Below are 16,480 nucleotides of genomic sequence, written 5' to 3'. Positions count from 1 at the left end.
CCCGTCTCGTAAATTCCCTTTAATTAGGATTTGAAATGGAGAATAATTAAAAGGATTTCATGTGAAGACGCTTAAGGGCAGAAAGTTTTGACGACCAAAATATATATTTAGAGTGATAGGAGCCAGATTGAATTGTCAATACCTTACTATCAAATCTGGGCTCCATATTTGGACACATTAAGTAAGTACTCAATTGCGGGCCAGACTCCCAAAACCTATACTTCCCATAGTGCAACTGCATATTGTCTTTAAATTGTCAGGTAAAAACACCCATCCCTTCCTGACATTTTAATGATGGCCAAACAATTTTATGCCACAAGGTCCCTTTAGTAGCTGTTCTGGAGCTTTTTATGACTTCATCAGCTGGGGAGTTTCATGAATGACAGGTCCTTAAAAAGTTTTAATATCAAAACCAAATGTAAACTCCATCTGCTGAGGAAGTGTAAAGCTCAGCTAAAGAAGCCCTCGATTGTTTTTAACTGCCGCATTTGAAGCTTTTTTATTTGTTATATATATATATATATATATATATATATATATATATATATATATATATATATATATATATATATATATATATATATATATATATAAAGATGTATAGTTTGTAAACATGAAGTTATATATTCGAAATGAAACAAATCATGGGATCAATGTATTTTCAGTCGAACTCTGTTGTCAGCTAATAACAGCAGCGGAGTTCAGGTGTGTCGTCGGCAGTACGCCGGTCGGTTCCGCTGCATAGCCGGCGCTTTCCCCCGAATATCTACACCGACAGCACTTGGTTATACATGCGACATTTTACAATGTGTGCAGCGTCCCCAAGTCAGCAGCAGCAGCAGTCAGCGCAGAGACTCCGCTCCGCGTCGGTCGCCTCGTGTCGGCGGGATGCACGCAGAGCCGCGGGGGCTGTAGCTGCTCCCCGCTGCACGGAGCGGAAGCATCTATACGAGCACCGCATGCTGCACCGGGGGCACACCCACCGAGCTGAACCGTGCTATGTGGATCCAACGGGATAGGGGATAGGGAGGAGAAGAGGTGGAAGAGAGAGAGAGAGGGAGAGAGAGAGAGAGAGAGAGAGAGAGAGAGAGAGAGAGAGAGAGAGAGAGAGAGAGAGAGAGAGAGAGAGAGAGAGAGAGAGAGAGAGAGAGATGAACATAGCAGTCAACTGCGGGAGATAAGCAAACAAATACATACAAACTGACCTAATGCAACTTATGTAAAGTCTGCGACTCGAGCCGAGCCAAGCTAAACACATCGACAGAGACACAGAGAAGCCGGTGAGCCATGCCGGTCCCTCAATAGAGCTCCTCACAGACTCACTGCTGCCGGCATGAGGCTTCCGTTCGCTTGTTCCTCTTAAAGGTACGCTAGTATAGTCTTTGTAACTGTACATTATAACTCTATAAGTACTCCGTACCCCCATGTCTGTCTCTTCTTTTACTATTATCAGTTGTAGCAGTATCACTGGTGTTGATAGTCGCACCAGATGTTGTGGCAGAAAATGGAATGCAATGCGTTGTGTGCGCGTACTCTTCATTTTTCTACCAATATTTGCCATCCAATCGGACGTAACTGGTGTTTAAATTCCTCGGTTTCGCCCAATCGGTGCGCAGTAAGCAGTCGGTTGCTCTGACGTTGCCGCTCCTGATTGGATCTGCCCCAGGCGGAGGCGGCGCAGAGGACCATGTGCCCTAAAATGACGCTATACAGAGTCTGTGCGCTCCTTAAAAATGTGCGTGTGTCATAAAGTTTATGGTGACTTTATTGCATTACATATTTTATCTCTTATTTCATCGATTTGATAGATCCACAGGTACTAAATTGAGTTTGAATAGATTTAATTGTGCATTCTAATCACAACTATATCCATTTAATACTTAAAAACACTTTAATAACCCTTATAATTCAATTTATTGTGATACTGTAGTATTCATACAGTTTCTTTGGTGCTATATAAGGAGTTTATTGTCTTCATTATACCATTTATTGTGGTACAGGTTGATCTGTTATTTCACTTCTTCTCTCTTAAATTCTAACTTTAAATTGCTTACAAAAATCCTGTATGGTATAAAGTCCTCATTTGAATTATTATTACTTTATTGCACTTTGAGCACCCATAATGTTGTTATAAAAGCCAGAGTATCCTTGTGTGTCCATTTTCATACAATATTCCTAATATTATCTGGAATTCCTGTGTGGTGTTACATGTTGGTTCTGTCTGTTTACTGTGACCTTATTAGATGTATATTATATTACAGGGATTTACAAGGGGCCAACTGCCTTAATGGTATAACCGTACCTTTACTCTGGTGTTTCTACCTCCTGCGGTGTGTCATAGTCCGTCATATTAAGACATCTTGAATTTCACTGTCTGGCTTGTGGTTCATGGTGATTTATGTTCCCTTTTGTGGAGTTCGATCTCCTCCTGTATCATCTTTTGACAGTCCTGCAGGAAGATGCAGGTGTGGGAGGCCTCACTGGGTTTTGATGGCTAACATTCTTCTTATGTCCCCGTAAAGGCTTTTACATGCGTCAGGTGAGACTTTAGGATTAAGTGCTGTTTTGTTTTGTGTCTCCATTTAAAGGCTCCATCACAGCTCATGCCAGCCACATGTAATTTGGAAAGAAAACATTTTTTTATCACTTATGCGTATGTTGTAAAAGCTCCAAATGTAAATTTTTTTGGTGTGTCTTGGTTGAAGTGTTCTTCCTGCGTGTTTTACTGTGCAAGCTGTGTGGATGCTAGGGGGCGCTGTTAAACTGGCTCCACAGGCTCGGTTCATTGGGAGTTTAAACACCTGCAGACCAGTAGAGCCTCACTGTAATCACACAAATACCTGCATTTATAGTTCTGACTTTGGGAGACGTACAGGGACACACGGGTCCTTGTACCGAGTGAAAATGTATACCTTCTTCTCCTTTATCTGGAAGCTGCTGATGTACACTTACATCTCCTTGTACTATGTTTACACGCCTGAGTAATTTTCTTGCTTACGCCCTGAGATTTTAGTTCTTTTACTTTACATCCAAACCGGCACCTGTGTAATTGAGTATTTAAATGGATTTTCCTCCAGGTAACAGATAGAAATACTTTTTTATATATATATTTTTTGATTCAGTTTCTTTCCCAGGACCCTAACCCTAACTCCAAGTCCTCAATGTTTGTTGTCATCTAAGACAATAAAAAAACAAGCTAAACTAGAAAGAAATCTGCATTCTAATAAAACAACATATACACACGCACACACACACACATATATATGTATATGTGTGTGTGTGTGTGTGTGTGTGTGTCTGTATGTATGTTTATATGTGTATATGTAATTTATTACAAATAGACAAAAAGGTGGGGGTCACATGCAGCATACTCATGTAAGATTAGAATAGAGCTTATTGGCAATATCTGAACATTTCACATGTCTTATATTATATACTTGTGTGTGTTATGTAAATGTGATTTCTGAAATAATACATGTATAATACTAAACAATTATAGCTGTATGTGTAGGAGGCTTGAAATTGAGAGAAAGTCTTGAAAGTGTAATTTAAAAAGAGTCTCCCCGAAGGGAGCGGATACTGTCGGATCTCTATAGATCTCCTCTGACTGTCGGCTTCTCATCGACTCCACTCCGGAGCGTCTGTTCCAGCGCATGCGAAGAGATGTCCGCCGGTTTCCGGTGGTTTTAAAAGTTGCGTTTTGCGCACGAAATACACGCCAAGCTTCGGATAAGAGCTTGCTTGTATGTCTTGCGCACACATCGGGATAGTAGAAAGAAAAAAAGAAAAGAAAGAGCGTGTGGAGTGAGTGAGAGTGGAGGCGAAGAGGGAGTGGAACCGCAGGCGACACTTGATGGAGCGCAGGGGGAGAGGCGGTATAGGATCCAAAGTTAAGACGGAGTCTCCGCTGTGACCGGTGGTACCCCGTTCCGTTTCTTAACGCGTAGATCTCGCTGCCCACCGGACCCCGTTAAGTTTTTTTGTTGTTGAATAAACGCAGCGAAAACATTCCGTCAGAGCTGCGGAAGAAATGTTTGCCTCGTGTTTTCTAATTAATACTGATCCGTTTCTATCCTAACGACATCCACAGCGTCGGGATCCTGAAACACACACACACACACACACACACACACACACACACACACACACACACAAACACGCGCGCTCACTCACACACGCGCAGCGGCGCCGGCATCACCAGCACCGGATCCTACTTGTGAAACTGCGCGAGCGGGATCGATGGCGTTCTTTCTGATCGATAAGCCGAGTGTGTGATCACTTGGAGCTCTGCAGGGGTCAGTGCGCACTGTCCCGCGGCTGCACGTGCGCGCGCACTCGCACACCGCGACGCAGTCCAAGCGGCGTAGCAGCGAGTGGATGTCCCGGAGATCGGAGCAGCAGACAGGCATGAGGAGCGGCGAGGAGGTGGCGCTCCGCTCTGCGTCCGGGACAACACATACCGACTCTCTCTCCCCCTCTCTCTACCCCCCCCCCCCCCCCTCCCTCTCTCTCTCTCTCTCTCTCTCTCTCTCTCTCTCTCTCTCTCTCTCTCTCTCTCTCTCTCTCTCTCTCTCTCTCTCTTACCGTCTCCTCCTGTTGGAGATAAATTAACGGAAAGCAGCTGTCGGTTGTTTTAGAGGCGAAGCGGCCGTCTGGCAGCTCAGGGATCCCGTGTTGCCTCTTTCTTTCTTCCTGGTCAGTTCTCTTTTTCCCGGGACCCGCGACTGCTGCACCGCGCCCCTCCAGTCCCGAGCACCCAGGAGCCGCACTGCCGCTCGCCGGCCACAACGCGCCGCAAGACGGATAGACATGTTGCCGAGGTCCGCCGGTCTCCGCGGATCTCTTGTGGTTTGAAATGCAGTTTCGGGACGTTTTGGAGATTTGCACCGTCCGCCACAACAGCCACCACCACCGGCCGCTCTTGCCTCGCAACAACCCCGCGGCACCAACACCACACCAGGCTTCACTGTGACTTTTTTTGTGGTGGTGGTCATTTTTAGCTTTTCTAACGGGACTTTTTCCATCTTGTTGCCGGAGATGTTCTTCGTTTCTGGGCTGAAAGTTGTGCGCTCCCCGGCGGAGGGCCTCTAACAGGTCCGGACAGTACATGTAACCCGAGGCGGAGGTCAAAGTGCAGCTCTGGTTGGAAATGTGAAAGCGAAGGGGGCAAAAGGAGGGCTCTATTTCCCCTTCTCTCTTCTCTCTCTCCCTCTATCACACACACACACACACGCACGCACGCACGCACGCACGCACACACACACACACACACACACACACACACACACACACTCCTTTTTCTGTTCTTTCCTTTTTTCAAATTACACATCACTACGCACGCGCGCACACACGCACACACACATACACACACAGGCTGGAGTTACAGTAACACCCCCCCACACCTCCCACCCCCACAACTTCCAGATCTAAGATTAGATCCGACAGATATGTATTCTCCACTATGTTTAACACAGGTGAGTAAGCTCTTCAAACTTTTTTTGGTTCAATGTCTCTTAACAATGTTTCTTTCGCAGTTGAGCCCACCGCTCGCTCTCCTACAGCACGCTCGCTCTCCACCGTACGCACTCTATGGTCGGGCCCGTACATTCCTCGGAGCGGCTGAAGCTCGCGCTCTCTCGTCCCCCTTCTCCTGCTCGTCTTCCTCCGCGCGGCGGCACATGGCGGCCGGCCCCTCAAAAGTTCCTTCGTTCAAAACGAGTTAGCACCGAGAAAATAGGATTTCGCCTATTGGCAACAACCTCGTGTAGTTGTTTCTGCGTTTGTTTGAGTCGCTGCTTGTGTCTGCTTTCTGTGCGGGCTGCGAAGACACTTTGTCCCCGGCTGCTCGACTGACTTAAAAGCCCCCCCCTTCCTTCCCTCCCTCCACGCTCTTCGCTCTCGTTTGCTCGGCACAACCCTGACCGGAGCTCCGGTATAGAGTTTTCACGGGGATGTCGGTTGGTTGTTCCTGCAGGACGTTTTTTCTCCCGCCCCCTTTTTTTTCTTCTTCTTCTTTTTAGCTTAAAGTTTGAATGCTATACATGTGCCCACTGTAATGTGGACTGGTGGAGTTGCTGGTTATTATTTATGTTCTCTTCACCCCCCCCCCCCCCCAAAAAAAACTTTCCAACTTTGACTCCACTCCCAGAGACACTTTCAGTTCAGCTTGCAGTGAAAAACGATGTAGCATATTGGACCTCTTATTCTTTTACAGCTGTGCTGGTTTATATGCCAAAACGGTACATAGTGTGCAGGATCAGTGTACAAACAGTGAGTATAAACGGTTTGCAGGAGTTTCAGACCCCCTCAACCACTTTTTGTTCTTCTTCTTTCCTTTGGCTGCTTGTGTTGAACCCAGAAGGTATGATCTTGATCTGTTTAAACAAAATGAGAAATCAAAGTGGATTTTATGATGAGTCGCTTCCTTCCCTAGTGCTGTTCAGGCCTAACGCAGGAACCTGTAGGCCTGACTCAAATGTGGGTCTCTGCAGAAAAAAAGACAGAACCCAAAATGTTTGTGTGTCAGAGGTGACCTGAGGTGACACAGCAGCAGATCAGCACAAGGCAGAAAATGTCCTCAACGAGGTATCCCTTCCACAGATGACTGAACTGTGGCTAGATGATTTCGGATTTATCTCCAGACCCCCAAATCCCTGAATTTAAATAAAACCTCTTTGCATATTTATCTGTTAGTAACTTAAATTTGACCTAATTTTATCTATTAAAAAAAAATCCTCTTGCCGCAGTGTTGTGTTTGCGGGTTAGAGGTTAAAAGAAAAAGGGGATTTAAGAGCTTTTTTTGGGTGTGACCTCATGGAGATTCTGGCTGCAGATTTTGGCTTCCTCTTGTAGGAATTATCAACTTAATCTCCCGAATTAACCACAGCACAGACACAAATAGATTCAAACCGTAAAACACATTGAATCACACTGATTTATATTTATATGTATTTATGTATTAATTATTTCAGCATCTGACACACATGCTTTTTTTAAATTAATTAATCCACCAATTATTTAAAATGCATTTTATTGCCTGGATTGGCTTGAAAATGAAATTAGATGTCATATTAGATGTCATATTTGATTATTTATTACAAAACCATTGTTTCTTCTTTATGATCAAGAAATAAGACCTTCTTTTTTTTATTGATAATTGAATTATTAACAATTCATAAATGAGTAGATTTATTGATCCAGGGACACAGTGAAAGGACATCAGTCACATTTAGTTGTTATGTGTTTTTTTAACATGACTCGTCTGATTTTGGCTGCAGCTTCGTTGAATCCAAAATGATCCTCAAAAAAAAAAAAAAAATAGATTTGTCATCTTGATTTTCTGCTTGGAGCTTCAGTCTGTGTTGAGACGCGTTCGAAGACGGTCTAAAACAGCAGGAAACGAACAGGAGCTTTACCATTTAATCAGATTATCGAGCAGTAAAACCAATAATCATCAGACAGAGTCGCTTTTATAAATCCTGCTCAGTGGAGGGTTAGAAAATTAATGTGTTTCAGTGGTTTGAACAGATGTTTTTTTTTTACTGGGTTGGCCTTTTGAAAAGATCTTATCGAGCAGATTTTGTTTTCTTTTTGCTCAATACTTGTATTATTTCATAGTTTCTTTTTGTTTTAATTCATCTGATATTTTTCCAACAATGTGTCTGTGTGTGTTGCACACTGCTCAGTGATGAATCCAACCAGGCTTGACCAAACACCCTATTTAAATTTCACATCGAAAAGCATACATTTAAAATAAATAATGCATATTTGAGTTAATAATATTGGTAAAAACAGCTGATTTATTTTAAAAACCTTGTTCAGGTTGAACTGGAACTGGTGTTTCCTGATTTTAAATAAACAACCCAGTTTGGGATGTAAGCATCGAAGGATTTCCTGCTGAGCTGCCGGATTCAAAGAACACTAAATAAAATCGGACGCATTAAGTGCCAGTGATGTAAGCTGCTGCGTTTGGCCCTCAGCCGACCAGTGGGGGGCGCCCTCTAATGAAACCCTTTTAATCGTAAATTAACAGTTTAAAGATGCTCGCATTCATCCTGTGGTGGTTTTGGTGCCATTACGACAAACTTCATGATTATCACAATTCTTCACGGGTGACGCTCCAGTCCAGAATAACAACAAAATCTGGATGTTTGGATTTTTAGCAGACGTCGTTTAACTTTTCTCAAGATAGGTTTTACATTTTTTTTTTCATTTGAATTTAAGAAAGGAGTCCCTCTTTGTATCATTTGTGTGGTCAGAGAGGCAGGAGTAGGAATACAAAAAAAGAAAAAAGGAAAAGAAAGACAAATATAGAAAAAGAAACGCATGTAGATGTGGGAGAAACCGATTCCACCCACCTGCATAAATGCACCAAAAAAAAAAAACAGATCTCGTCTTCCAAACCGCATTTTACCCCTCTAAAAAAATATGTTATATATATATATATATATATATATATATATATATATATATATATATATATATATATATATATATAAACATAAACCTGCAGTCAGAGGAGTCACTAACACCAAGCAGGGTGGAGAAAGGTTTCATGGTTTCATGCTGTATTTCCTGCAAACATGATCATGACCTCCATCCATGTCAGCAGTCCAAAAAATAGATCTTCCACATACTTTATGTCTCAAACCTTATTCTTCAAGCTCTGATTGGCTTTCAGACATCAGGGAACTGATCAGGCGTCTGTCTGGTGATGGACGGCAGTCTGTGGACACGCGTCTGTGTGGTCGAGGCCTTGCCACTGAGCCCGAGCGACACGCCGATAATTCCCCCAGTGTGCTGGGGTGGGTGTCAATAGACGGGGGAGGCAGGGGGGATTACCATTATTGTCGCCCCCCACACCCCCATTAAAATGACTGTTATTCAGGGCCGTTGTTGTCACAGGCCTGTTGTTCAGAGCCTATTACATCTGTCACCAAGGTGCAGAGTGGGGGGTGAGAGGGGTGAGCGTGCAGCCACTGGCTCCCAGGCTCTCCCTCATTTGCAGGTTTACAAACACAAATTTCCTCAGAGGGCGAAAAGAAAAGAAGAGATCCCTGAGAGAAGCAGAGAAAGAACCCCGTCCGCTACAAAACCCTCGTTGCCACGTTTTGACCCCGGCGGCCTCCTCATTCACCGACGCTCCTCCAGAAAACAATGTGTCGGGTGAGATGAGACGACTTCACCCGCTTTTTTTTTTTTGTTATGAACAAATTGAATTAAATGTCCTACCGCAGACGTATTTTCAGAGTGAATGGAGAGGGGTGAGATTATCTCACACCAACTGGCAGAGTTTGTGCGCTTATTTGGAAAAACAGAAACACGTTTTTGTGTGTGTGTGTGTGTGTGTGTGTGTGTTGTGTGTGTGTGTGGGGGGGGGGGGGAGCAGAAGGGGGGGGGGGGTCAGGCCAGATGTGAAAAGAAATGACTTGTTCATAAAAAAATGCGGAGCTGCAGTGGAAACACAGTGAAAGACTGTTACGGAAGCTGAAAAGTCTTTAAAACAAGCCGAAAAATGGCCGTGGGTTGAGAAAACCTTTATGTTACCTTTCCAACGCATTTCAATCAATATTTCGCTCCTTGAAAGCATAATTTTCTTGATTTTTACTGCAGACATCTGCTTTGTTTTGTCTTCATTTGAAGACTCAAGTATCAACTTCTGATTATCACACCAGAAAGTGTTTTAAAAACAAATATGAGACTTGTGACGATGGATGAAATGATGAGTATGTATATTGAGATAATCTCACATTTCTATTACAAATCTCTTTTTATTATTAATTCTTTTGATTCAACTTCTTTTTTCTTCTTCTTATTCCTGCAAGAACAGCAGCAGCACAGAGAATCAGATCTATTAACGGACCATAAAAGGTCAAATTAATTTTTCTTAGGTCAGAAATGAGAAAAAGTGCAAAATAAGTACCGCTATAACGTTATTATTTTTCCTTAAACAAGCCCTAACAAACCCAGCCACTATATAGACACCATCCCATGTTTCCATATGAATCGTATCCGTTTTCTTCTTGACACAGATACAGAAACGGGATTATTCACACATTTCAGAAAAGATTCCGGAGCGGAGGGGAGGCTGACAACAAGGGGGATTATCTCACCCCGCCGGCAGAAAAGCACATTTTTTAAGGCTGAATATGAGACCAAGTGACTCGTTAAGTGCGATTTGGTTTGAAAGTGTGAAGCGGCGACGACGGCGGTGTGTGTGAGCGGCTCAGGAAGCTGAAACGCTGCACTGGGCTGCGAGGAATGTTGGTATGTGGCTGCAGTGAACATCCACAGCCGCCGAGCTGCAGATCCACTGTGGAATGTGTGTGTGTGTGTGTGTGTATGTGGAGGCTGAGCACATCATCCGTCCGTCAGACGCTCGTCGTCCTAATAACTGCCTCGAGGACGCACACAAACAAAAATACGTCTCTGGAAAACCACAAACAACAACAGAAAAAAAGCAGGCGGCGTTCCCACCCCGTCCTGCAGTGAGAATCTCAGAGCTCGGAGAGAAAGAGGGCTAGCAGGTTTGGCTGCAGAGCGGCTGGAGGCGCTTTGGGAGACAAAAAACGTTCGCCTGGACCGTCTCCAAGAAGAAAACAATGTGCTGTATTCAGTCCCCCTGACAAGGGAGGGTGAACAACGTTATATATTTATATATATATAAATAAAGAGAACCGATGCAGCTGGCGCACTAACGCACAGCCTGTAGATATAGTTTCCTCTTTAGTGGGGGAGCTCCAAGCTGGAGGTTTAAATCTGACGGAGGAAGATTTGACACGGAGATTTTCTGACAGCACAGCTGAACAAGAAACTCCCCCTGAACAAAACAAAAAAATCCAATTCAGAACCTCAAGTTGAATCTGAGAGGTTGTTTTGAAAAGATCATCAAAATGTGTGAAAGTTCAAACTCAAACCAATGGTGAACTGAGCACCATTGAAAACACACCAGTTAGCCGGCAGTGCCTCTTCATCAACATGAACACTCACATACTGCAGTTTATTTTGAATAATTCCCACACACCGTCCCGCTACCACAAATATCTCACTAGAGCGGCAAAATGTGGATTAATCTGCCGCCAAAAATAGTCCCCAACGAATGCACTGTTTCCTCCTGTTTGTTTGAGCAGACAGGAAGTGATAGTGTACAGAGAGACACATTTGTTAGTTTGAGTCTGATTTAAATAACAACTTCCTCACCCGTTAGCTCCCAACTTATCTGCTTTTTTTTCTCGCCGATCGCTAAATTGTGAACAACTTCTTATCAAGTCACTCGTGTCTGTATTGAGTCCATAACGTCTTGGTTTTCTTACGTTACGGGCCAACATTTTATTTCCAGATTTGTTTGTCAGTAGCAAAGTGTTGTAATAAGTTGATTTATGTTGAAAAGATGTTAAAATGTTTAAAGAAAAAAAAAAATCGGAAAAAGAAAATTCTTCTTCATACAACCTGGTTTCGGTCGTTATCGAGAGAAGTGAATTAAAAAAAAAAATCAGGAATATTTCAACCTGTTTCCAAACCATAGCCATTTGTTTCAAGAGTGGTATTGTCTGTAATTCTACATTTTAAGTGGCTCACAAGTGACTTGATAGTCAGACTATTGCAGTGCGTGCCTGTTTGCTTGCGTGTGCGCGCGTGCGTGTGTGTGTATGCGCGCGTGCTCAGCTCAGCTCATAATATCCACATGCTACCCCAGTCGGATGCATTTGCACATATTAAGATGTGTGTGTGAGGTCGAGAGAGGGGCCTCCAGCCTCCCCTTGCCCCGTCCCTCCTCGTCTACCCCCCCCCCCCTCCTTCACACACACACACACACTCACACACACGCACACACACACCGCCCCGTCCTGCTCAGCAACCCTCTGAGGGGTTTTTATCCAAATAAGAAATGTTCCATGAAGATGTTTTCCGTCTGTGTTCGGCTTCTCCTCTTTTTCAGTTGACTTTGTTGCCATAGACAATTGTCAAAAAAACCCCACCCAGCCAAAAATAATATTTCCCGGCCCTCTGCAAAATCTCATGCACTAATTTTACCTGCGTAGCCAACAAATTACAGAAACATCCATCTCAATTTTGCAGCCATTGGTTTCCATTCATTTCCACTCATTTAAATTTCCTATAAAAATAATTTTCAGAGACTTGAAGCTCAACTGGTGGAGCTGCTCAATATGAATTCTGCTCAAGCTCGTTTTTTATCAAAGGGAAATGAATGGGGGCCAACGGTCACATGGTCTGCAGTGGAGGAGTTTGAATAGGCCAAAAACTCTAGTATTAAATCTGTAGGGAACCTCAAAGTCGAATTTCCAGATTCTTCCCAAATGTCTGATTGTCAAAGGTCATAATACTATAATACATGAGCTTGTTCCTTCATTATTTCAGTTCCCTTCACAAAGTGGTAGTTTTACCTGCTTAAAACTGCATTTGATTGAGATTGAATATGGCTGCTGGACAACATTTGACGTTTTTTGGGGGGAAAGTGTAAAAATGTCTCAAACCGAGGAATCGATCATTTATGAAGGCTGTCGGAGCATTTTCTAATTTTTAGTAAAAATCTGCTTCCCAGACCAGATTTGAGACTCATTTAAAATAGTTTCAGTTGTGATGTGGCAGACTGTAACGTTTAATATTTGGGGTTTTCACAGCATGGCTTTTAAGGAGACTTTGTGCTTTTTCTTCTATTTTTTTTTTTGGAATCGCCACGACAAGCTGTAATAATATTTGAACAGGAAGCTCGTCTCCTCGCTCACGTCCCCGCCTCTGACTCCTCCCTCTGTAGCCCTTTTTAAGCTGTGTGGATGTGTTTGTTTCTGTTCCTCTCATCTGCGCTTCATTCAGTCTACCGTCTGCGTGTTGTGACACTTTTCTCTTTCAGCCTAATGTGTTCATTTCCTGCTGAGGATAAGCCTGGTTTTGTGGTGGTTTTGGGGAGGAGGAGAAGGAGGAGGGGGAGAGCAGGTGTAACCAGCCCCAAATTGGGTCTAATCCATGACATGCCGTCTAACAACATTTCCACCTAGTAATAGCTGTACAGCCCTCATCGGCCCAAAAGCTCCATAATGCACCTTTAATACGGCTGTAATCCTCCACGCGGTGCGACCCGGAGCTCCAGTGTTTGCGTTTTTGCGGTGGTACACCCCCCCACCAACACCCCCTCCTGCTAGGCTGCCGCTGGCCCGATGCTCGGGTGTTTGGTTTGTGTGATTCTGGTCCGTTGCTGTATTTGTTCGGGGGCTGGCGGGCCCCCACACAGAACCCCGCACAGACCCCCAAAGACCCACATTCCTGCCTGGGAGCCAAGAAAGAGGCTGCACTGACAGTGAAGCGTCTCGAAGAGGCTCTCTGCTATATCTTCTTTTCTTTGGTAGCTGCCGCTTTCCTTCTCTCCTTCTTTCCGTCATTGTTTCTTCCCTTCCTTTCTTAACCTCTTCTGTTCTTTATGCGTTTCCTTCCGTCCTTCTTTACTTACTTCTTTGTTCCTGTTTTTTTTTTCTTCCTTTTCTCGTAATTTTATGTGCCGTCTGTGTTTTCTACTTCTTCTCGGCTGCCCCATCCTGCCTGTGTGTATCTCTTCTTTTCTCCTTTGTTCTCTTTTTCCTTTCTTCATTGCTTGTTCTTTCCTTCCTTCCTTTCCTACTTTCCTTATGTGTGTCATTCCTCTTCTCTCCATTTCTTCCCTTTATTTAATACTTCTTCTTTACTTCTTCTTTCCTTTCTTCCTTCCTCCCTTCCTTCTTTTGGTTTCCTCTTCTCTCTACATCCCTGTGTTTTCTACTCTTATTTTCTTCTGTGTTCCTTGATTCCTTTTTATCCTTCTTTTTATACTTTGCACTTTCTATCCTATTTCCATCTTTTCTTTCTTTTTAAAAATCTTTCTTTCCCTCTCGCCCTCTGAAAAATATTCATCTTGATCTGGCTACACTGGCATCTTACAATAGTTAGTAATTACTGTCCAGTTTTACTTTTGACTACAATTTTTTTTACACTCATTACAAACTCTACTGTGCAGCCAAACTCACAACATTATGGTCCATTTAAAGTCAAATACATCATGAAGCAAAGTATGCTTTAGGCCAGGGCTACTGTGATTGACAGGTGGTCACTGCCACCAAAGCCGTGTATGGCGTCTCTACGTCACTCCTTAGCATTGTAAATATGCTAACTTCAGTTCATCAGTTACCAAAAACACATTGGCGATGGCCGTTACCCAAAATGGCGAGGGCAAAATTGTCGAACTTGAGGCTTCAAAACATCAGTCCACAGTTTACAACGAGTTACTATGACTAAATCCACTTCCAATCTATGGTTTGGCTGAATCAGTCTTTTTAACAGGAGCAAGATGATACACAGTAGATATATGATCGAGTTGAATAAAATGTTTTCCTTTCCTAAATCCACCTTTAAACAGCAAAAACTGTTGCATTCCCATGTTGCGCCCTCCCTGCCTCATCACAATTCTCCTCTCCGTCCCTCAGGATGAATTCCATCCTTTCATCGAAGCCCTGCTTCCCCACGTCCGGGCCTTCGCCTACACATGGTTCAACCTGCAGGCCCGCAAGAGGAAGTACTTCAAGAAGCACGAGAAGCGCATGTCCAAGGAGGAGGAGCGCGCCGTGAAGGACGAGCTGCTCGGCGAGAAGCCCGAGGTCAAGCAGAAGTGGGCGTCGCGCCTCCTGGCCAAGCTGCGCAAGGACATCCGGCCTGAGTTCCGGGAGGACTTTGTACTGACGGTGACGGGGAAGAAGCCGCCGTGCTGCGTGCTGTCCAACCCCGACCAGAAGGGCAAGATGAGGCGGATCGATTGCCTGCGCCAGGCGGACAAAGTGTGGAGGCTGGACCTGGTCATGGTGATTTTATTCAAAGGGATTCCCCTCGAAAGCACTGACGGGGAGAGGCTGGTCAAGTCTCCGCAGTGTTCGAACCCCACTCTGTGTGTGCAGCCGCATCACATAGGAGTTTCCGTCAAGGAGCTGGATCTCTACCTGGCCTACTTTGTGCACGCAGGTAAGTCCTCTTCTTTTTCTTCTTCTTCTTCTTCTTCTTCTTCTTCTTCTTCTTCTTCTTCTTCTTCTTCTTCTTCTTCTTCTTCTTCTTCATGTCTGTGAGATGTGTGATGTGTCGCTGAGCTGCTGAAGCTGCAGCTCTTCTTTATTTGTTTGTGACAAACGCGACCACTGACGCCCCACAGTCCTGTTTGCTGCTCTTCCTATGATGTGTGGCCGAGAAAACGTCCCAATATTTCAGGCGTCTGGCCTCTCAGTTCATATTTGGTACATTTATTTGTTGTGGGTTCATTAGGTTGTGCTTCTTCTTACCCTAAAACAAATAGCACTGATACTTTGGAACTTCTCAACTAGTGACAAGAAGGCCGAAAGTATTTTAGTCGTGATATTTGTTTATGGCACATTCAGAGTGTCAGAAAGAGCCCTAATTGCCAGTTAGATTGTGGCTTGTAATCCGTCCACAAGTCTGTCACTTCATCTACTTACATTGTCAGGTTAGCTAATGGTCCAGGCAGATATATTTTAATGTAGGTCAATCAGCTTAATTGTTAAACAGAGCAGGGACCATCGGTTCGTTCTTTTGGAGGGGTTTGAAAGTCAGATTTAAACTCATCGGGTGTTATTGTCTTTTGCATTTTAAAGATTATTTTGGGAACAGATAGAGATATATTAATCTATTTTATTTGTCTTGACTTAAGTTCCTTCTTGACGTTAAAATCTCTAGATCTACAAATCTCCAGAAATTATTCTAAATTCTTTCAAGATGTCTTGAAAAGTGCCTGGAAAAGTTTTTGCTGAAAAACCAGTTGAATTCTCCAGATTTTTGGGTTGAGACACACACTCATTAGTGTGTCGATGACATTTGTGTATCTGGCAGTTTGGGGATGAAAAACCCGGGTCTCTCTCTAGCGAGACGCTCCTCCGTCTCCGAGACGAGTGTGTTATCAGCTGCAGACAGGCGTAATTTCATCAGTGGTCAGTAAAGCAGAAGTCTGAGAAAAAGTGAAAAAAAGGGTCTGTGCCAGAACCCCGATACCCCGGCGGGGTTCCCGAGAGCACGAGCAGGTCGCTGTGTTTTCTAGGTGAAGCTGGCACACCTTTGAGATTTTCAAAAATAAAAAATAAACCCAACACAATTATCTCCAGAGTGATTGCTCAGCATGTTTTCCCTGATTTCCCACTGATTCCACGGGAAAATAATTTGGCTGCTCTGAGTATTTGTGCGTGCAGCAGCGAGAGTGCAGTGGAGGCTTTTGGCAGACGCTGTAAGTGCTTGGCACAGAGCTTGTTCTAAGTTTGTTTGGGGCTTTTGGAGTTTTCTTGAAAAAAAAAAAGAGGACGGCGTCGGTGTAAAATAATCCACAAGATCCACTATCAAATTCTTTCACCAGGAAACGGATACTTCAGTATGCTCGTCTGAGCATTTTCAGTCTGAAATCCAGCTCCCAAAATTGTATTTACTGACAGAAAATCCAGAGAAT

General features: G+C 43.8%; 1 protein-coding gene across 5 annotated transcripts in view; it reads left to right on the top strand.

The window, feature by feature from the left end:
- nfia (nuclear factor I/A) overlaps positions 1-16,480 on the top strand; it is a 158,504-nt gene that overhangs the window by 45,371 nt on the left and 96,653 nt on the right. For 3 of the 5 annotated variants that reach the window (XM_068591697.1, XM_068591694.1, XM_068591695.1), the window contains one exon: positions 14,472-15,000. In XM_068591697.1, the coding sequence (XP_068447798.1) occupies positions 14,472-15,000 (529 nt within the window). Of the gene's footprint in view, positions 1-4,603; positions 5,475-14,471; positions 15,001-16,480 lie in introns of those variants that run through there. The other 2 variants (XM_068591698.1, XM_068591696.1) reach the window with 1 other exon arrangement.

The sequence above is a fragment of the Clinocottus analis genome, unplaced genomic scaffold, assembly GCF_023055335.1.
Source record: "Clinocottus analis isolate CAN_PGR_092001 unplaced genomic scaffold, fCliAna1.0.p SCAF_25, whole genome shotgun sequence".
Classification (NCBI taxonomy): domain Eukaryota; kingdom Metazoa; phylum Chordata; class Actinopteri; order Perciformes; family Cottidae; genus Clinocottus; species Clinocottus analis.
Note: the sequence above shows the minus strand (reverse complement) of the source record. Positions and strands in the feature narration are given on the sequence as shown.